The sequence below is a fragment of the Corvus moneduloides genome, chromosome 18 (genome assembly GCF_009650955.1).
Source record: "Corvus moneduloides isolate bCorMon1 chromosome 18, bCorMon1.pri, whole genome shotgun sequence".
In the NCBI taxonomy this organism is placed as follows: domain Eukaryota; kingdom Metazoa; phylum Chordata; class Aves; order Passeriformes; family Corvidae; genus Corvus; species Corvus moneduloides.
In genome coordinates, this window is record NC_045493.1 from 8,794,613 (window position 1) to 8,817,480 (window position 22,868).

The following is a 22,868-nucleotide window of genomic DNA, read 5'->3' on the forward strand; positions in this document are numbered from 1 at the left end:
TAACATTTAAATTGCTATCAATTTTGTTTATAGCAGCCTAAAGAGCAGTGCTGAAATTAGAAATTAGCTACAATTAGCAAATAAATTGAGTGTCTCTTGGAATTACTTGATCATGTCTTAAAACGTTGCACAGTGTGATGCTCAGAGAGGCAAAGCTGAGTCCCTGGGCTGCTCAGCTGCACCAAGTCAAGGAGCACACACTTGGCTTTGCTGCTGCTCCTGGCCTTCCATGGAGCCTGGGCTGTTTCCTCACAGTACAAGTTTGAGGAGTGCATGCTGTGAAGCCAAAAAAAAATTTTTCTCTAAGAGATTTGTCTCTCCATGGGGAAAAAGAAGGCAGAGTGGGATTTTCAGTGATGTGCACCCTTGTGGAGAGCAGCTCAGGGACTGAACACTTCCACCTTCTCAGTAAATGAACCTTGAGACACACATTTAATGTTGGAAGCTCCACTTGAGAGGAATAACTTGGGCTGGAAATGTGTTGTTATCCCAGAAGACAAGGCATAGATATGGAAGTCAGTTTTCTTTGATTGCCTGAAATGTGTCGCTTTGGAGAGCCTTGGGCAACATTTTATGCTCACAGTTAGAAATAGTTTGCTTCCCCCAGTAAGGTACTTTAAGGATCCTGCTTGATAAGTGCTTTACAGAGGCATGTAATTATTTTCCTGGCATAATTTCATAGTTTGATGTGGAAAGAAATGTGTTGTCTGCTACTGTTAAAATGGGTCATTAAGTACAGTTTTGAGAATGAAAAGAGGAGGGGAATCAACCAGTTTCAGGATCAGCCACTGACTCACCTCTCTCTTACCTGACTCATACAAGAAAACCTTCCTCATTCTTTCACCCTTTGTTAGAAGCAGACAGGCAATGGTTTTCTGCATCACAACATGCCTTTCAACTCTGTGTCCAGAGAGGAGAAGGTGCTGCTGAACCTCCCATCCTCCTCCTTCAAGCCCAAGTCTTGAGTACTCATCCAAATCTCACATGACGGCTCTTAACTGCTGGGATCCTGCCCAGTTTTGGATGCACATATTTGATTATACTACAGAAACTCTTCTATTTAGTGAAAGTTTAAGTAATTATTGGAAGGGAAGGAGAGAAGATCTTCACTTTGTTCTTAGCCATGTGCTGAAAGGGTGTGGGGATACTGAGTCATGTCTGTGCTCCACTGAACAGCAACTAATCTTCATGAAGTAAAACAGGAGACCTTATTTGGCCTGGAAAGAAATGACCCACAGCTGAGCAGCTGTGACATTTGTCTGGGATGTGGAGAGATAGTGGCACGATGATGTACACCTGGTGATCCACAACCATCTGACTCCTTGCCCCCTGTGCTCTGCATCCAGTTCTCTTTCTCTGGGGTTGGAAATCCCATCCTTATCCAGGGAAACATCCCCTGCTGGTGGTAAAAGTTACATATTCCCAGAAAAAAAAAAGTTGTCTGGGGTAAATTCTAACATCTTGTAAGGAAGAAAAGTTTCCTTGCGTATTTCCTGGCTGTTCCCTTCTTTCCTTCCATGTCTTCAGCAGATGTTGCCTCTTTAAAGAACAAAATGGGGCTGAGGGGAAGGGTAAGAAGTGACTGAATGTCGGTGGAAAGCAGTCCAAGGGATTAGGGATGGGGCAATCACACCACAGCCAGACCCACGCTGAGACCTGAGCACCAGGATCTGACAGGGTGTGAGTTATCTGGCCTGACGCTGCTGCTGCCTTTTTTTGTTGTGTTTCCTTCAAAGCCAGGTGTCTGTGTTCCCTGTGGATTTCATCTGTGGGGAATTTATAACTGATAAATAACTGTTTGTGTTGAATTTACAGATGAGCTAAACTGTTTTCTTTAATGTTGCAGTTTAATACCTTTTCCTTTTCAGGTTTTTGTGAGCACTGGCATTCGAAGGAAATAAATCTGTCACTCAGATAATGTACTTGCCCTTGGTACCAAAATATATAAATAAGAGTTACAAGGTCATTAGGCATATCAATAGAAAGAAAAATGTGCTGTGCATGAAATAGCTGACTTCCAACCTGGGTTGGGCAAACAGCAGTATACTAAAGTGTACTGCTCATTTCTCCTTCTGATCGTGAAAATCAATTAATTCCTTTCTTTTTTCTCTTTTTTTTTGGTAGCAGTTCCCCTTTGCACTGGAAACCCTCAGCACCTGTCAGTCCAAATTTATGAGCATGTTTTGCAGTGTATTCCATTTATCAAATGTAAATTCCAGTGGCCAGTGATTTACTACAGAACTGTTTGGAAAGCAGCAAGTAAATACTACCTAATAAAGTATTTAAAAAAAAAAAAAAAAAAAGCCAGAGCAGAGATCTTATTTGCCACTTCCCAAGCACTTCATCTTTATCCTTGAGAAGGCAGGTAGGCAGGTTAGGTGGAGAACTGCCCCATTATGGTTCTGGAATGCATCTTCTATGGAAATGTACTTTTATTCTAAGTAAAAGGCAACCTTGAAAAGTACTGAATTATTGTTTCTATTTTAATATCTTTTATTTACTTCAGCTAGACTCTGCTACTCGGTGCAGACCTGAGGGAGCTGAATCCATAAGCCTCACTCACTCTGCGTCACTCCAGATCTCACTGATGCAAAGAGACAAGTCCTCATTGTCCCCTGCCGTGGAGTTCAGACAGTAAATAGCCAACAGGGAGAAAATTGCACAGTGTGGGTACAGTGGTATCTGGGCCGGCTGGCTGATACAGTCTCCACTCAGCCCCTTTTATCCCTCTTCATCAGCTCAGGGGTAGAGAGATATGATGATGAAAGGTCTGGAGCACCTCTCCTGTGGAGACAGTCTGAGAGAGTTGGGGGTGTTTAGTCTGGAGGAGAAGGCTCTGGGGTGACCTTAGAGCCCTTTCTGGTACCCCGTTCATGTGTCAAACACAGACAGATGATACAGCTGATTTCTGTTGAAGTTTCAGTAACAAACACTGGGTTAAAGCAGCATCCAGGGCAGAGGTTACCCCCTCACAATTCGTTCTCTGCCTAGTGGTCCGAAGAACAGGGATATTATGGTGAAGGACTCGTCTCTTTATGGCTTCTACACTTATGTACCTAATGCAGCCATCTGCATTCCCCTCCGACTCATCTGCAATGCACAGAGAGAGGTAAATTGGGCGATCCTTTTGAACTGTTCAATAGCCCTCACCTCCAAACCGTAAACACTCTACACACAGCATCTGAAAAGAAGCACTTGTATTGCCTCAAAAGGGGAACAAAAGGCCATGTGGTTGTTTTCTGTGCCTCCCCCAGGTGTGGCAGTGCGGGGGGAGCATGGAGGTGCTGCCCTGCTCCCGCGTGGCGCACATCGAGCGCACCAAGAAGCCCTACAACAACGACATCGACTACTATGCAAAGCGCAACGCCCTGCGCGCCGCCGAGGTCTGGATGGATGACTTCAAGTCACACGTTTACATGGCCTGGAACATCCCCATGGCAGTAAGTACAGGTCACACTCTGTCCTGAACAGGGACAGAAACACGGATGGCTGTTCCTAATTAGCTCTTCGAGGTGAAGGGTGGTGCTACAGCAGCACAAAGTGGGCTAAGCTCAGGGAAAGTGCTTTGGTGCATGCTCAGTAGGGAGAGTTCTGCCATGTGAACTTGCTCCCTCAGTCTAAGTTTAGTTGTGCACTCAGTCCAGATGGTTGTATGCAGTGACACAGATTTATAATTTCACCAGAGCAAAATGTCTCAGGTTTATGTGCTCCCCAAGAAGTCGTTAATTTGAGGCGCCCTTAAACTCTGAGGTGTTCATATGCTACAACGGTGGGGACAGCAGAAATGTCCATAAATAAATATCATCATTCATCGTGAGACTCAAGAGACCTCACCAGCATAAAAAACAAAGTATGCAATAAAAGAATCACACATTAAATAGCTTTATTGTCCACAGGCTCAGAGGTGCAGTGTGGGCACGTTCTGCTTCTCACCGCACATACGAATTGTAGATGGCATGTGGGGGCCTCTACGAATCCATGTAATATAAATATTAGATAAACTCTAGGTTTGGTTTATCACTTTGTTCTGTAAGCATATCACATGCTACACCTGCACTGAGCATAATTCTTGCAGAGAAGAGCTATATGTTATACCCCAGCCAGGTGGAAGCTGGCTGTTGCTGTGTTCCCTAGCTGTGTTTGCACCCAAGTTATTCATGTGAGGGGTAGTGTACACTGATCTGTAGGTAATGGTGGTTTAGTTAACCCTTATAGCAGGGGTTTTCCCAGAGCTGATTGAAGCAAATAGAAACAGGAATGTTCCTATCAGAACAGGAAGATACACAAACCCAGCAGTGTCTTTGGGAATATTCAGTTATGACCTAGAGTTCATCAAAGTCATGGGAGTCTTGTCAAAGACTTTATTAGATTTAGTCTGTCCTAGACATCTACTCATACTGTGGTACACAATTAATATGTGTACCCATTTTTGTTCTTTCCTCTTACAGTTTTTGAAATACACATACCTAGAGGAGTAATGTGTCCTCCTTGTCCATGCGATGTCTGAATATGTCAGATATTCTCAGAGCTCTAGATTCACTCACTGCTGTTCACTGTTGGACACTCTGTGCAAGGTCTCTGAGATGTGTTTTTGGTGACTTCTTTTGGCACAAGAGGTAATTGCAGAGAATTATTTTGCCTTAACAAAAGGCAATACTGCATAACTTTTTCCACACAAGATTTCTGTGACAGTAGGAGGAAGACAGAGCAGTGTCCATTAAAGATTCCAGGGGCATTTAGGCCCTGTCTGCACACATAAAAAACACTTGCTAAAATGGTCAATTTTCAATTAGGAGATGAAAAGTTAACCTCTGTAAATTTGCTTGCTTGATGACATCTGCAAATGAATTCTGAGAGAAGATGATATTTAAATAAGCATTTACACCAAAACATGATTCCCTTTAATCTGAGATTACTTATTGATGCAGTTTTCTGTGCTGAGCTATACAGCAGAGCTTTAAAAAAAACCCAGGCACATCTACAATAAAAGACATAAAATCAGCAGAAGTACTGAACATTAAAATTTTCTTTCCATAAAATAAATTGATTGATTGATAAAATGTGCATCATAAAAAAAAGCCTATTAGCTCTCAGGAAAAGGAAGCTGATGTTAGTGTTCATTATACTATTCACTGTAGTATTTGATACAGATGGCAGAAGTACTGTACTGGAATAAGCCATCACAAAAACCTTCTGCTGGGGAACTAGAAACCTTGCTAGCTGGTTAAAAAGAATGTGTCCACAAAGTAAATCCTGTGGACACCTCATTCTTACACCATCAAACTGTAACCTGCCCATGGTGACTGCAGCTGGCACAGAGGGTGAGCACAGCGTTTTCATAGCTGCTCAATTTGCTGCTTTTGTGCTCTGCAAAAAGGGCAGTGTGTTGCCTCATTTTAAACAGGGAAGAAAAGAGGCAAGTAAAATATATGCATTTTCCCATACCACAAAACCAATCCAAATTAATTGTTTTATAACTCCCATCTTTTGTACAAATCACAGGTTACTGAGAACATGTGCATATTGTGTATCTGGATTAGCAGATGGTCTTGGGCACACCTGCAAGATCATGTTCCTATAACCTTCAGCAGCAGGTCAGCGTAGCTTTATTTTAGTTAACCAAATACTTGGTACATCCCCACTTATGATTTATTCCTCAACAATTTTAGTGATAAAGGAATCTTACATTGAATGATTTATTGCACTGAGTGCCTCGGAGGATTGCTCTCCTTCCATGCAGCCTCAAGTACTACGTAAATTAACATTCATTTGAATGGATGCTGCACTGAGGGCTCCTGACAGAACGTGCATCAGCAAGCAGCAGTGAGCACAGCAAACTCTTTATGTGGCAAATAGGAAAACCTGTTCAGTATTACACTTGTGTTCTCTCCTGAAAAGCAGGCATCTGTTGGGGATCTTAATAAACCCTGAGCTAAGATTTGCTGCTGCCTTGTAACCCTGCATTAGAAACAATCTGTAAAATGTACAGATATTCTTCTGGAGGAAAAGCACAAGGCACTTCAGAGAGATCTCACACAAAACTCCCCAGTTTCAGTCCATTTTATTAATAGTGTCGGAAAAGGGTTTGGATGAGGTAACTCTTACTGTCTTAATGTTGAACTGTGATGATTTACAACACTTTAAATCAACAGACTCTAAGTCAGGACCCACCAGTTTTAAATGGCTGACTTTGGTCATATTAACTTGAATCTTCCAGCCTGTGACTTTCATGGGATTTGTATTTAAACATAAATTAAATTCTGAAGTAGAATTATAAAGGTTTTGAGTTTAACTGCATTCTATGGCTCAAGTCTGCAAATGAGCTCCAGTTCTAGTAAAAACTGAATGCTGATCTATATGAATGCTTAGTGGAACTTAATGACTTTCTGAGCAGCTTTGCTTTGAAGTTTTAGCAGGTCTGTTCTGACATCATTTACATTACTGAATACCCAAATCTCTTACTAGAGTAAAACATGACCAAGCTGCTCTATTTTCGATCAGAATTACTGCCTAATTCTAAATGAATCTGAAAGTAAAGGCTTCAGGACTGATTGCAAATACTTAGAACTCCTGTAAGTAACAACATTCTTACTGTATTCTTATTATTTTGATTCATTTTTGGTTTTTGCTTGTTCTTTATGGTTCTTTTTCCACTGGCTTTCATTAATATTTATTGTCTGCACTCAACAGCAGCTGTTTGATGAGCTGCTACTTACAACAAAAGAAGGAAAAGAGGGAAATACAGCTTGGTATACAAAACGAACTCCAGTTTGATTTCAGTAAAGATAGCAACCATAAAATCAGTGCAGTGAGATTTCTTTATTCGCTTTCTGCTTTGCAGAACCCTGGAGTTGACTTTGGAGACGTTTCTGAAAGAATTGCTCTGCGACAGCGACTGCAGTGCCGGAGCTTTAAGTGGTACTTGGAGAACGTGTACCCTGAGATGAGGGTTTATAACAACACAGTCACTTACGGAGAGGTACAGTATGTCTTTGGGAGCACATCGTGGCTGCATTCGAGCAGTCCTCTCCTTTCAGTGCTGGGTGTCAGGATGTGCAGAGCAATTACAAATCAGCACAGCAGCGACAGCAAAAATGCCCTCCCCTCCTTTTAGTCAGCACCAAGGAGTGTGGCTTTGGAAGCTCCGTTCCTTTCGTTGGAGTGCAGCTGGTGAAGTCATCCACAATGACGATGACATGCAACCGCCTAGGCTCTCATTTTAAAATACTGAGACGTAAGTTTGAGGCAATCATTTTCCCAAATAAGACGTCACAGTCATCATGAAAAAACATCAGTGGTCAGCAGAGCTAAAACAATTGTGTACATGAACGGCAATTAAATCCAAAGGCAGGATATTTTCCCACAAGACAACTAAATGGACACTGTTCCTTTCTCTGCCACTTGATTGACTTCATATAAAAATCAGTCAGGCACTTGAGACACTGATACAAAGTGCAAGTTCTATTGCATAATATCACTTTGCATCCTAATACAACTATCCCCATCAGGAACTGAGAAAAGACATTGAGCAAATTCAAGAGGAGCTGTTGGTATCTGTCAGCTCGGAGGACGTCGTTAACAATGAAGAACATTGGCAGAAGTGCCGATGTTGTGTCAATTATACCAGACCCTGAGCAAGCTGGGCTCTAAAACAAAGTTTGTTCCTCTTGAGCTGTCACATAGAAGGTTCTTGAGTCAAACAGGAAGTTCAGTGATGCAAATATCTATTTCTTTAACAGTTTAAATAAAATAGAGCCATGCAAGCTATTTAGCTGGTATAAACCAGCCTAGGTCCCTTTCAGTCGTACTTTAGGCTTCATCCTAAATGACACCAAGCTTGTTATTAAATACTTTCTCTTCTGGTTGTTTTGCTGGAGGAAAAGACGCCTGGATTTTTGTGAGTTTCAAGGAGAATAAATGTATTGAGTAGATGTGAAACAGATTGAAACAGTAGTAAAAATCTATTTCCTAGTGACTCAATTCCCATTTTTTTAAAGCCATCTCATAAAGCTGTCTTCATCTTCTTTAGCCTTTATAGCACCCAAGCCATAAAATAAACCTCCTGAAATTTGGTTGTTTGTGAGCCCCCTTATCCAGTCAGATTCCCTGTTATGCTTGTACACTATAATATGAAGGATTATATACTGATTTTTTTTCTGGCGCCTTATGCAGCAGCTGTTCCTATATTATGGGGGTGGCCAGACAGGTACTTCACAGTCTAAAGCAAAACTTACCTGTTGAGTCTTTTGAAGTGTCTGTCTAAGTAACTTCTTGTTTATGATATCCCTAAAATTTTTCTATGTCCAAAATATGTGTGTAATGTTTCCAACCTCAAGAGAAATGCCTGTATTTTAACAAGAGCTCCATCCCATTTTTTATAAACTTGTAAATTCTCCTTGTCTGGGGAGTGCAGGAATTTTTAAGTACCTTTGATCTCTGAACCTGTGCCCTTTCATAAAATGTGCTTTATGTCAGTTCTGTACATAACAATGTACTATATTTTCAGTTCAAATAAAAATTTTTCACATGGTTTTTGGGTTTTATAGAAGCAATAGGAAGAAAAAAAGCGTGTCACATCCAACACCAGTCCTAGGTAGTTCCTATCCTGTTTGTAAAGCCACATTCTCAACAAATAGGGTCAAAATTTATGTTTGCACAATGGGAATTTGGAGAAAAACTTGGCCTGGGTTTCTTAGGGTGGATTTTAAGAAGTTCTGATCCTTGAGTAATTGCTGAAAATACATCTCTGCCCCAGGGTCTGCAAAGACAGCAGGTTGTCCAAATAATGTCTTTTCCTGGAGCAGATTCACTGGTGTCACCCTGTCGTAGCTGAAGGAGAAGCATGTGTCTCTCAGAGAGCAGTTTTACACAGTACTTGTTCCAAGAGCTGTAGCACAGCTGAGATTTAGCTGGACTGGACTAAAATCAGGATTAATTTCCAGCTCAGCTGTTTTCATTCTGATCTGGTTACAGGTGCGTAACAGCAAAGCCAGTGGCTACTGCTTGGACCAGGGGGCCGAAGAGGATGACAAAGCCATCCTTTATCCATGCCATGGAATGTCCTCCCAGGTAAATAGTGAAAATCCGATAATTAACAAGAAACCTTTAACTTAGAGAATATTCAGAAGATACAAAGAGTCATTTGGTATATTTGAGTTGTGTTTGGCAGTATAATTCCTGAGCTGCAAAGGCAAATGTCTGGCTTTACTCCAGTCTGGTTGGGTGCCTTTTCCAAGGTTGTCCAGCATGTGAATCTGTACTTCAAAACTGCCAGTTCGGAAAACAGAAGAATCACATTATTTTATTTAAATAACAGGGATCCACTGAAGATTAATTAATTTAGGTAGTCTGTGTGAGGGAGCAGTTCTTCTTGTTATGACATTACTTATTCAGGGTACCTCCTTAATTTAACTGTTCCTTGGTCCAACAGACTCCTGGGCAGAAATTATTTAGCAAGCTGCTGATTTGATTCCCTGAGAAGGCAAAAAGTTAAGCACGTATTTAACATCAACTTCAAAGGGAATTAAGAATACCCTCTAAGTTAAGACTTTTCTAAAATATTTCTTTTCTAAAAGATTTTTTTTTGTCAGTCCCTGTGCATATTATTATTTTCTTACAGATGTCTGAAGATTTTAAAATGACATTTCTTCTTTCTGTGCTCGTAGTGATGTTACCTGTTTTTTAAATACAAGTTGGATAATACTTAAATCCAGGACTTGAGCTTCTTCTGAAATGCAATTCCAGTTTCTTTTGAAGGAGCATCTGAATCAAAACTATGTTAATGAACATTCTCATGTGTAAATAAACTCTGACCTTATCAGGCTTAACAATTATCTGAGGTTCAGTCATACATATATTGATTGGGAGTCCTGGCACGTGCATCACCACGGAGGCAAAGTGAGGTAGACAGTAATTCCTACTGGCATAATGTCTATCTTTGGCAGGATCATTATGGAGTATTTGACTGACACTCTCCTAGTAGAGGTGGAAGGAGCAGCCTTTAAATAAGGTAAAAAAATAGCATTGCTTAATTAGATGTAAATTAGCTTTTCAAGAAGACTCTCGTTAGAGATGTTAAGGCGCTCAGAGAGAGTTCAGTCTCTTGCTCCATTCTAATCTGAAAGTTGCAAATTTAAGTCCTTCCAGAAAGTCCCCTAGCAACATCTAATCTCTATCAGTGTGCTAGCACTTAAAAGAGTAATGAAGTAAATGGTTCTGACTGTAATTTATTTTGCAATTTAAGTCCTTCACCTGCTTGTTTGCCTCCATGATTCCTGTTTCACAGAGTAGGCTTTGACTTCTGGAAGAAAATAGATGAGGGCATAAGTTATAGTGAATTTCTTTGAAGGTACAACATGCCCAGCTTCTCCTGACTAACTTGGGGGTATAAAGTAGCTCCTTTTAGCAACCAGCTCTGACCAAGTGCCAGTGGGACAATGTAGGTACATTCCCACAATCCTTTGACCCTGGTTGTGAGTCTGATAGTCCATTTCCTGCAGCAAGCCCCAGGTATCTTGGGTTTATATTGCATGATGAAATAACACTGTTCCTCAGGTGATTCTGGATTTGGTAAAGAATTTTATGTAAAACACAAAGAACACATTGTACAGTATGGCACATGTATTTCTTAAATGGCCCTACCAAGCTCTTCATTAAATTCCTTACCCTAATACAAGAAGAGTGCACAAAAATACCCAGATATTTTCCCTTTTAAAGAAATTTGATACTTCAAAGTATTCTTCAGAAATTCGCAAAATATTTACTGCCTAGAAACTTGAAATTGGGTACTGACCCATTAAATCCTACAGGTAGATCTTCAGTGTCCTGTATATGTGAATTTTCTGGAAAAGCCTGAAAAGTTGGCTTTAGACTTCACATTGCAGCCACAAGCTAGAGCTGCTTTGTTATCAGCACTGTATAAACACATAAAAAGAGAAACTCACTCTTTTCAAACCCGTAAGATCCAAAGTATTCCATGTGTCCAAGAATTATCAAAGTATGGGAAAGGCAAAAAGTTAATTTGTCAAATCATCCTGCAGCACTTTTCATTTCCCTTTAAAACAAACAAACCGACCAACAAAAAACAGGAAAAGAGTTTTCATTCTGCAAAATACACCAAGTGAAGGTGATGAAGAGGTGATGTTTTATCTAAGTTGAGTATTTCACAGACAAGCATGGGTTGGAGCCACTCAAATGCAGCCAAGTTAATTAATGATTACACAGCTGGAAAACTTCTGTCATCTCACTACAATTTACAAAATTAATTCAGTGTGAGAACCACAGCTGCACAAACCCTAATCAAGGATATTCAAGCACATAGCATGAAAGGTGTTGACAGCAAGCGTTTTAATATATTAAATAAACATTTTTAAAGCCCCTCTTCTAATCAGCCTGGGTGAGCATAGTTGTCTGCTGCATTTAGCTTTCCGTTTTTGACATTTTTCATCTCAAGCATAGGATATAAAATACCCCTACTGAGCCAAGATTTGGTTTATTTGTACATGCCTACTGAACATAAATTAGTATAAATATGGAACTCACTTTCCCCAGTTGGGTTATCACTGGTTTTCATGTGTCCTACCAAAGTGAAAGCCTCTCCCAGTTCAGCTACAGACAGCCTTGTTTGTTGTTTGTACTCTTCAATTCTGACAAGCACCTTACCAGTGATTTTAGTGTACTCATGGTTCCATGGAAACCCACACAAGTCAGGCAAGTGTTTAAAGAAAGCTGAGTTAGGGATAAGATTACTGTCCATCTGTGATAAAACATTCTTTTTCTCTATGTCTTACCCTTCTGTTTCCCTCGGATGTTGTTGTCCTGCATTACAGTGGCAAAATAAAGCCACTCCACTGTGACTGCTCCATGAACAAAATGCCTTTCCCTATGTGTATTTTCAAGATCAGTTTTCACCATGATAAATCACATCTCTGTAATGACATCAGCTTTTAAATTTCTTTATTCAAACAGGGACAAGCTCTTTAACGGATGCTCTGGAATGCATTTAGCCTGAGTTTACATCAATTTAGTTTAATGAGTTTGACTTGAGCTAAGTCATTGTAAGCTAACAGCTAGGAGTATCCAGACAAGGTTTTGCATCAGTCTGAGTCGATTTCAAAACCTATTTTACAGAAAAGTAGTGTCCTTTTTTATATGTGTTCATTGGATCTGAAGTTTGAGTCTAATGGCTTTCAGGAAAAAACTGTTTGCAAATACTGCTGGGAGAAACAGTCCAGGGCTACAGAAGATTTGTAAAGAAAGGAATATACTGGAAGTCTTGAACTGCTTTGCCTCTGTGTGTGGCCTCCATTATACAATCAGCTGCAAAGCCCAGTGGTGCTATAGCATTACATTATACCCTTTCATTGTAAAATAAATTTTTAAAAAAAGTGGGATTGTGAGGACAAATACAACGCCCCCAAAAGTGGAATGTGTTGTTCTGGAAGCTTCTTAGAATGGTTATAGGACATGCAGGTTTTGAACCATCTGAGAGCACTTACACAGCCCCAGTGGAAATATTCACTGCTGTGAATGCTGTGATGTGGAGCTGGTTATATGGTATGTGAAAGAGAGGAGAACTTAATGAAATGGCATCTTGGGACAGAAGGGCCACGGTGAACAGCCTCCTTCTCCACCCTCCTCCCTTCCCTTTCACAGCAGAGAAAGGGGAGGCACTGCAGCTGTGAAAGAGAGAACTCCCTCTGCATTGAGATCAACCAGAAGGAAAGGAGAGCTCCGTGCTCGGATTCCCGGGGCTTGCAGCTGCACAAACAGACGGAATGAGAGGAGATGAACGGCTCCACTTAAACTGTTGCTAAAGGACAGATATTTAACATTTTGCTGGGCAGCGCTGTGACTGCCCAGACTTGCATGCAGGGCAGCAGGGCGGATAAACAGGTAGTTTCTCCACTTGCAGGAAGAGGTGGGTGAGATTCTGGAACAAACATGGAAGTTTGGTACCTTGTGATCTGTTTGCCTTGAGGGGACAGGGACTCTGGAGATGTAGGGAGTTTGGGATTCCTGCATCACTCTCTGTTTCAGTTCCTGTGTCAGCTTACAGCTTGCTTTAACCTGCAGAACTGAGGGACCATTAAAGATTGCCTTTTGCCTGGAGAGCAATAGTGAAAGAGAGGTTAAATTGAGTGTGGAAAGCTACCAGGCCCATCCTAGTAACTGTTTCCTACAAACAATCAATCACCAATCATTGTAATCATTTGGTGCTTTTTTCACTTGACTGGAAATTAGCAGGAATGGATGTTTTTGAAGTCAAATCCTCCAGTTAAAAGCTGCCATTTTCTTACCACATTGACACTCCTGGAGGATCATGTTCCATAGGCAGCAGCACTGACTATTTTTGATCCAGGTATGGTGGCTTTGATAAACAACCTTTGACATCTTTTGCATTCTGCTTGGATTTCTGGATGTTGAAGGGAAAACTATCCTATCTTACATCAGTATAGAAGATGGTATCAGGATTAGATCTTGAGTATTTAATAGAGCACTTGGCTTCAGTGTCATTTATGTGAATCCTTCAGCTCTTCCCAGATAAAAGAGAAAGGCTGAGTGAAGGTCCATTCCCATGTGATGTATAAAAGTTTGCTTCTGTTCTGCAGCTTGCAGTTTGGAGTATGTGGATACTGAAGGATCTCAGCCCATCAAAACTGGCACAGATTTTTTTTTTTAATTAATAAGATTTAATATTTCTTAATAAAGGGGACTTTGTCGTTTGATTTTGGCTGGTTGGCAGCAGGAATGGATTTGACATGATGTATCATGCCTACAGTCCTAACACAAATTCAGGGATTATTTCTTTGTGGATATGTTAGTGACACTTAACATGAAATTTGAACAGAGAAGCCATCATTTTCATTGACTATATCCCAGTTCCTGCTTTCTAGCCTGTAGTAATAAGCAACTTATTTTAATGCTTATTTTATTTTCGCAGTTTATGTTGTCTCTTGGAAGTTAAGATTGGAATTCTTTGGAGGGAGATGTTATTAACCACATAGTAGTTTCTTGAACCTTGATTTCTGGTCTGATTGTGCAGAAGCAGGCACTACAGCTTTGCTATGTAATATGGTCTGAACTGAGATAATTCTTTGTGGGTGGGTTTTTTTTAGAATTCTATTTTATTGCAGAATAAGCCTAAATTTTCATGACTGTTGGAACAGCCATAAAAACTTGACAGAAAGTGCAGATTCAGGAAATTAAGCCCAAGCTGTTCCATTTGTCTCGAGATTGTACAGATAAGTTTCCTGTACCAAGCCATCCCTGACCCTGTTGAGCTGTAACACAACTGCCACTTTCAATACTGCAGATGGTTTAGAATAGAGTTAATGTGTCTTCCACTTCTAAAGCCTAAGAGAACCGGTACTTTCTGCTTTGACAGGCTGCTCTATGACAAAGTCTTTCCCAAGTACATGGCCACTGTGATGCAGAGCACATGTAACTCTGGCTACTGAGATTCTGATGACAGAGAATGTTTTAGACTGTTTTAATATCAGTACAGAAAATGCTGCTCATCTCAAACCACAGGGAAAATTGATCCTATCCTACAGAGCAGATAGCCCATTATAAACAGTGCGTCTGATTATCTACATAAGGCAAAGCCAACAAGCTTGTGGGGTGGGATTTTGGGACTACAGAGAGGTAATACACACTGCAAGATGAATACATTTTCTGGTCAGTGTTTCAGCCATACCTGCAGTTCATTTGAACTCTGCTGAAAACCCATTAAATAGAAGTGTGAAATATACAATCAGGTTTTACTTTAAAAAAAAAAAAAAGAAAGAAAGAAAAAGAAAAAGAGAGAATGTTGTGTTTGCTTTGGATTTTTTTCCCAGCTCCTTTTTATGTGAAAAAACAAAGTTAATTTGTCAGACCTGGCAAGTCCATTCATAATTTGAATTACTTTGCTTGCTTGAGCTTCTTTCACATATGTCCCTCCTAACCTCAGAGTGGAAAAAAACCCCAAAAGTGTCTTGATTTAGTGTGTACAGACTGTGCCGTGACAAAGGCACTGTTCATACCCAGAACAACCTCGTGTGGTTATCTCTCTGCTCTTCTCTCTTATGTAGGCTCTGTTCTACCTCTGTGCTTCACATGGCTGCTCTGAACAGAAGTGGCAGGTGGGAAAATGAACACATACTATGTCAAAGAGCATCTGGTCTGGGAGCAAGTAGACCATGCTCTTTTTACCACCAGCAAGAAATGATTATTCACAGCATGATTCTTCTGAGGTTAATAAGGATGGCAGTAGAAAGCCAGACTCTAATTTGAGTTTTTTGATTGACTCTTAATGATATCTCACACACTGGTCAGTGGCATCCAATAAATGGCAGGCACTTCTGACCTTTCCTTCCCTTTCTTGTTAAGTAATTTCAGCCATATAACAGCAATAAGCCCAGACAGGCAGTGAATTTCCTGGGTGGTAATTGCATTTCTTTGGTGGCTCAGATCCTCACCCTGCAGCATCCAGACTCACAGCACACAAGCCACGTAGCTGACTCCACTCTGCAGTCTTTTGGCACCTGGCTGTTGCACTTTCAGAGTAAGAAGGGCAAAATATTATGCTGGTTTAATGACTCTGGGTTTAAGCACAGAAGTGAGAAGTAGATAAGTCTGATCTGACGTATTGGCCTGCTGCCAAATTAACATCGTGCACTTTTGCTTTAATGTGCTTCACACAAAACTGAAATACCAGAGTGTCATTGTTTATTATGTAGGCCTGAAGCATATGTTAGCAAATTTGCTGCCATTTCCTTCATGGTTTCTTTTTTCCTCTCATATTTTTGGATACTGGTTGCATGGTTGGATTTTTTCAGTAACATTTATTTACAAAAACTAATTAGACTTGTTGCTATCAATAGCCTCTAACAGAGCTCTTAAGAACAAACTGCACGACAAAATTGACATTGTGTCCTTGTTAAATCAACTCCTGCTGAGTGGGCATGATTTACATATTGATTACTTCACTTTCTTGATTGCCCTTTTTACAGTGAAATACTGGGTGGGGAGTGGTGGGGAGCAGAAGTGTGGGAGAAGGGACTGTTGTGTTCTAGGTTTTACCAACAAGGTTCCCAAGCTTTGCCCTTGAGCAACGTGTGCCAGACCCAAGGTGCAGCAGGACAAAGGGCTCCTCACCACCTCAGAACTTTCCTTTCTTCCCCAGCTTGTCCGCTACAGCTCAGAAGGTGTCCTGCAGCTGGGGCCACTGGGCTCCACCGCATTTCTGCCCGACTCCAAATGCCTGGTGGATGACGGGAAGGGCAGGACACCCACCCTCAAGAAGTGTGAAGATGTCCTGAGGCCAGCACAAAGGTTCTGGGATTTCACACAGGTGTGGAAGAGCTCAGGAAGCCTTGTAGAGATAAATTGGAGAGGGATGATGCTCTAGAGGGTATTCCGTGAAAAACAAGGAGGTCTTTAGAGGGCTGTACTAGGAATTCTCCCAGTTGCCTTTTAGAAATAGTCAAATATGTTTTCCATAGATCATGTGCTACCCAGGAATATTCTTTCATTATTACTATAAATTTTGGAGTATGCTTCCTAGGAATTTTTACTTATCCTGTCTTGGAATATTCTCAATTTCTGTCCTGAAAATCAAGAACATGCTTGTAATTGTTTACTGTCCAGGAATTTTTGTGTCTAGAACTTTTCTAGAATTCATCTAGCACCTTTATGGGCTTTTTGTTTTTTCTTCTTTTTTTTTTTTTAAGATCTAGAATCTACAAATCATTTTTAAGACTTTCAAAAGCATTATTACAGTTTCTGGGATTTCCTATTTCTTGGGCTTCTGGGATTCACTAGTGCTTTTTAGATATTTTCTAGTGATTTGGGGGATTTTCCCAACAATTCCTAAATCTACAATTATCAAGGAATTGTTTTGGTACTTTGTATGTATTAGCTAGCTTCTCGTAGGAATTTCTAGCACCTTCTGGGGCATTTATCACTTGATATATACAGAAATTTCCATGCATTTCATAATGTTTTTAAGGATTTACAGATCTAGTGCTAGTTTTTTTTTCAGTCTGTTCCTTCCTCTAATCCTTTTTTTTCCTTCTTTTTTTTTTTTTTTCCAGAATGGTCCAATCATCAGCAGAGACACTGGCCGTTGTCTAGAAGTGGAAATGTCAAAGGATGCAAATTTTGGGCTCAGATTAGTTGTACAAAGGTGCTCGGGGCAGAAATGGATGATTAGAAACTGGATCAAACATGGTCGACACTGACTGTGGGGCTGAGCTGCCTCTCCTGCTGTTGTCCATTGCTCAGTGTGCCATATCTTGTGAGGCATTTGTCTTAAAGCAAATTAGTTTGAACAGGTCTTAGCTCTCAAGAGTCCTCTATAGTTGGGCATTCCAAGGAAAGAAAGAAGAAAAAGAAAAGCAGACACACACATGCCCTGTTTGACTCTTCCTTGCTCCAGCAGATGATGTGGGAAGCTTAATGAGAGTTTTCTGTTGATTTGGAAATCTTGTGAAGATCAGAACTCAACAGGAAAGTGGATTCCTTAAGCTCTCCTAGGGGAATGGATGGACAGATCTTTCTATGCTGAGTTCAAAGGAGACATCTCAATACTGCCTCATAAAGAGAGTTCTCTGATGGGTAGCTTTTTAGCTTTAAGTTTTGGACTGGTGCACAACTCCTATGGTGAATAATTATGTGCCTTTTTTATTGTACTTCGTATAAAAGAGGACTGGAAAAATCCTACCTTTTCAGCATGTCTGGTTCATTGTACTAAACAAGAAGATCTGTAAATAACACTGGAAATATATTATAATATATGATACATTTCAAGGTTGATGTTTAGGAGTCTCTATTTCTAGAAAGAGACTGTTCTGCAAATGTTTACAGGTGGTTCTCAACCTTTGAGCTGCTGGAAAGCAGCATTTTAGAGACCTCTTCTAGTTAGACACAGGTAAACGTTGAATAGGTAAAATAGCCACACGCTCCGTTATATTGCCACGTTTTACATTTGTTGGCTGTAGAGGCATCACAATTTAGCACTTGGATATTTGGCTCTCCCGAGGCAGTAAATGTACTGGTAGATGGATGGATTTCAGGAGGCCTCAGCTGGCCCCAAAGCCCTGAGTGTGTGTGGGTCTCTGTCCTGCAGGTCACTGTCGTCTTGTTCCAGAGACCGCCTGGAACAAGGATACTCCTAATTCTGGAGATAAGTTGACTGGCTTAGGTGCCATCTGTGGAGCTTAACAACTCAGATCTTCCATTTGGTTTCCCACCCTGTGAAAATGTCAAATGTGAGCAAATACACTTTGTGAGCCCTGTCTAGACAAATTTCCTGAACAAACCAACAAAGTCTTTTCAGCATTTGAAAAACAAACACAAGCCTAGTGATAAGAAGGCAAATTAGAGCAAGAGGTAGGGAGCATATATAAATACTGTTATTCTGAAATATAAATATTTTACTGTAGCTGACCCACTGGCAGCATCTTTGTGAACCTGAATTTAAAAAGGTATCCAGTTGCTCATGCAGGATCTGTGCATATGGACAGAGCAGTGACAAGGTCTTATCCAAAAGGCTGTCAGAATTGATGACCACTGTCATCAGCAGGTTTTGGATGGGGCTCTGTGGCACACAGCTTTTCAGTACAGATTATTTCAGTCATACTGAAGGAGAGACACAGATGGTATCTGTTAATTTCACTGTTTAATATTTTATAGTTATTTTTTAAAAAAAATGTTTTGTTTTACTGAGCCAGGAAAATAGGTAATTGCAGTCACTGTGGTACTGTGAATCTTGGTGATCTGTTCCTTGAATAGTTTTTGCCATTCCTATTTCAAGGCATGCTGAACAAAACTGAATGGAAACAGTTAATTTTTCAAGGGCATGATATGTAATAAAATATTTACTTTTAACATGCAAAATCCATCAATTCTTGTCAACTCTTGGTTAGTATCTAGAAAGCATATCACTATATTTTGCCCCAGTTTTATTCTTGAAATAGACTGTGCAAGATGCAATACAAAGCCTTTTCTCCTGGAGTTTACTTGTGGCTAATTGCTGATCTTTATTCATGTCACATGGACCAGGTTACACATGAATATACACAAAAGAATAATTCTGGGTGAGATTCTAGATACAGAAATGCTTAAAATTCCATGTTTTTGGTAAGTTGAACAAAACCTTTTGAACAGTGTAATAAGACCTGCAGGGAGAATAGCATCTTTAATAAATGGAGCAATACTGGATAAAATCATGGACAATCTCAGTTTTCAAGCCTTCCTGCAGGTCCAAAACATGTAGGAAGCTTCAGGCTAAATATAGATTGGGAACAGCTGCCCTGCATTTAACCTCCTTGTGTTAACCTATCAGACAATTTAAAATTATATTTGCCATCTATGGAGCAGGTGTTGAAAGCTTTGTACAGGGTGAATTTGTGAGTGAGTTTTCATCTTCTCTCCAAATACAAGTTCCACCTTTTAAATTGTATGAAAGCTGTATTCTCCTCTTGTTTGCTCTGATGGAGTTTTACTCGAGGGAGGTGAGAAAGCAAAGGAAGGAAAAGATGGTTTTACCAGGTGAGATTTAGAGGAATACCAGGTTTTAAATCTTCTCTCCTAAAAGGGGTCTTGCATGTGCAGTTTAGGAGCTTTGAAGCTGAGATGACCAGATAGATCTGTGTTTACTGGCAAAGATTTCAAGGGAGATTTCCAACCTTCACTCTGACACAACTCTGATGACATAAAATTGGTTGTCTTGGAATTTTGCCACTGAGTGCTCAATGCAGAGCATTTGACCATGGCCATGCTGTCTGAGAGTGGTCAGTCCTGGCAGGTTTGAGTGCCAAGGCCACCAGCTGTAGGAGGCTTCCAAGAGCCAGACTTAGGGTATAAGAAGGAAAACAGGTTTTTGTGGTAGATAAATGGCTTTGAGATTTACATAATAATATAAAAGAAATCAAATAACTCTTAAAAGGTGGAGTTGGTATTTTATGTGGTTGTCGTTTTTTTTAAGATTTGTTGGAACAATTTCTTATATTTGCAAAACACATCTGTTGGATTAATTTTACTTTAGTCTTCATCTGTATGAACCACTGCTTTGGCTGTGGTACTAACATGGTGACTCTGCATGTGAGAGAGTCTTAAATATTCTCTCATCAAAGGAATAATAATAAAAAAAGCCTTGAATATTATCTCTTTTAACCAAAGTCTATGGTTCTTTTGTCAGTGATTCACCCCTTAGTATAATCTGAAATCCTGCTTAATGGTGTTCACATTTTCAGTCTTGTTTCCTACAGTGCAGCATTCTAGATCTCATGAAAAGTATTCAGTGTAGTGTAATATGCCTTGTAGAGAAAATTCAGTTCAAAGGCTTCAGATGCTAGTTTGTTTGATTCAGGAGATTATGGAGCTAAATACTAGGTCATAGGACAAAAGAACAGAAGGTAAGAAAGACTATCAAGTCTAGCACACTGTTGTCAAAGCTAAGGCAGGAAAAATGTACTTTTTAAAGCGTGTCAGGGTCCCTAAAAATTAGCTTGAGTCCCGTGGTAATAAAAAGCCCTTTCTCCTTTGAGAGCTACAATGTGTTTTCCAAGCTGAATTTAATTTTGCTTTGGTTGAATCTGTTTGTTCCTTAGCCAGAACAGTCCTCTATCCTTACTGGCTTGCTGATTCCTGAGGCATGCTAAGCTCCAGTGGGAGGGAACCAAGAGAAAAAGTTGGTGTTTTGGAAGGACCCACTGGATTCCCCTGCAATCATATAAGATCTCTGTTGTGTTCACCCACCAGAACTCTTCAGGGCTGTTCCACATCAAAAAAGCCAAACTCAGGTTCCATAGAAGTGATCTAAGACCAAAATATGGAAACAACAGGTCTTCATACATGTTTTCAAAGTGTTGAAGTATTTCCCTCAGTTGAATGAATAATTGGGGGCTCAATGTGTCTGAAGATGAAGCCTTCACAGTCCTTCATTTATATTCCTTTACATCAGCCTATTCCTTTTTAAAAACTGTGATCTAGTAGATGAAAACCTCACTTGCCATGTGACAAGGGGTGTAATCTATCTGACACAGGACAGCTGCAATTTTAAGTACTTAAGCCAGAGCTAATAAGATTTAATGAAATAGCACCAGTCCTAATCTGTTCTTTAGATCAATTACACAGCATGTAATTCCTTCAGTATCCAGTATTCATTTGAAATGGTTCATTAACAGCCATACAAAAGTGCATTATGGTCTGTTTTGAGATCCAGGGAGCTGGGCTATAAGAAGAACTGCAATAGAAGTTGTAGTTCAGAGGGAATTTGGCATATTATTATTCAGTTAGGACACAAATACCTTTGGTTTTTCATGAGAGGCTTTGAGAGGAAAAACAACTACCAGAATTCACTTGATTGAAGGTGTTTCTAACAATGATGTTCTATTTTTGCCAGCTGCTATTTTGACTACCTGCTTCTTAGTGCTGATCCAAGTCAATGGTAGAGGTCATACCACAGATAAAAGATGGTATTGCAAATTAGAAGACCTAGCTAAGAGGCTGGACAGAAACCAAGGAATGATCAGGTCTTCACATGTCTCTGGATCTGGATGCCACCACAGTAAACTTAAGACTCAAAAATTCTCTTTGGAAAGAATTCCAAACTACAGTGACCTCTTTAGTACATTATCATGGATTTCAGAATGGCTTCACAAAATACAGTGACTTATATTACAAAAGCATTAATGACGCGTAACTAAAAGTTACTGAGTTCAGGGGTTGTCCTAAATGAAAACAATGGGTTTTGGCCAAGAATGCTTACAAATACCCAGTGAACAATATGTGGCAACCTGCTTTTGAAAAACATAATTTCTGAATCAAAAGTTTCTTCAGACGTAGAAGCATGGATTACTTTTCATAGTATTAGAGTTTCCTATTGGCCATCAACAAGTGTTGTGCAGTTTCCAAACTCTTTGTAATGTTTAATTAAAAAAGAATTGCAGCAACTAGAATACAAGTTGTGACTGCAAATAATTTTTCATTATGTGGCACTTCATCAAATCAATTTGTATTCACACTGGAAAAGTTAATAAATTACTATGCATTTTACTGCTGACATGAGCAGCATGTTTTATCATTGTACATTTGGGAACGTGTATTAAAATTCAAAGATTCACACAAAGGAAAACTAGAATAACAAAGCATATGGGCATTTTAAAATTTAAATTGCACGTAATGTGTTCTGAAAGGTAGTCACCACACACTCGTAAAAGGCTTGGCCCTGAGGGTGCACATCCAAAACTGGATTGGTAACAGTACAGAATACTGTCATCTATATAACCCAGCATCTCGTCACTGAAAACAGTCAATAACTGGTGTTTAGAAGAATGCAATAGGACACAAGGGATAATGTAGAATGATCCTTTCACCATATATCTCCCCCTAGTTTCTCAGGGTAAGGCCCTCCCAAGCCAGAGGCTCTACACTCCAGTCCAACCATTAGATTTAATGAGGACAGTGGGATTGTATGTATCCAATCCACTCAGAGCTCTGGATCTCACAACATCCTGCTGTAATAAATAGCACAATTGCTGCGAGTCAGTACCACAGCCTCTCCATCCATCCATAGGATGCCCCGTAGTTCTCTTCTGGTGAAAAGCTGTGAATAACTGCTGCCAACTCTTTTTTAACACCCTTCTTAGTTTGACCTCTGTCATCCTGTTTTAAAATACATTTCTGAACTGACTGTCGTGCTTTTTTTGTGTCACCAGCAAACAACTTTGTAACTGTACAAGCAGATGCTCTGTGTCATCTCTTGTGCTGGGTGATAGCAGGGTGAGAACCCATCAGGTTCCTGAGGTGCTCAGTGGGATAAAACATACATTGCTGGTTTCAACATTGATTTTGGATCTCAGCCAGGCTGTTTCTGCAGT

At 40.1% G+C, this 22,868-nt stretch overlaps 1 protein-coding gene across 1 annotated transcript in view; it reads left to right on the forward strand.

Moving 5' to 3' along the window:
- The window catches only part of GALNT9 (polypeptide N-acetylgalactosaminyltransferase 9), a 132,843-nt gene extending 110,792 nt beyond the window's left edge, over positions 1 to 22,051 (forward strand). Inside the window, exons 7-11 of the mRNA XM_032128027.1 lie at positions 3,255 to 3,440; positions 6,842 to 6,979; positions 8,974 to 9,069; positions 16,169 to 16,336; positions 17,079 to 22,051. Coding sequence (XP_031983918.1) covers positions 3,255 to 3,440; positions 6,842 to 6,979; positions 8,974 to 9,069; positions 16,169 to 16,336; positions 17,079 to 17,225 — 735 coding nt within the window. The 3' untranslated portion in view covers positions 17,226 to 22,051. The remainder of the gene's footprint in view (positions 1 to 3,254; positions 3,441 to 6,841; positions 6,980 to 8,973; positions 9,070 to 16,168; positions 16,337 to 17,078) is intronic.
- The last annotated feature ends 817 nt before the right edge of the window (positions 22,052 to 22,868 follow it).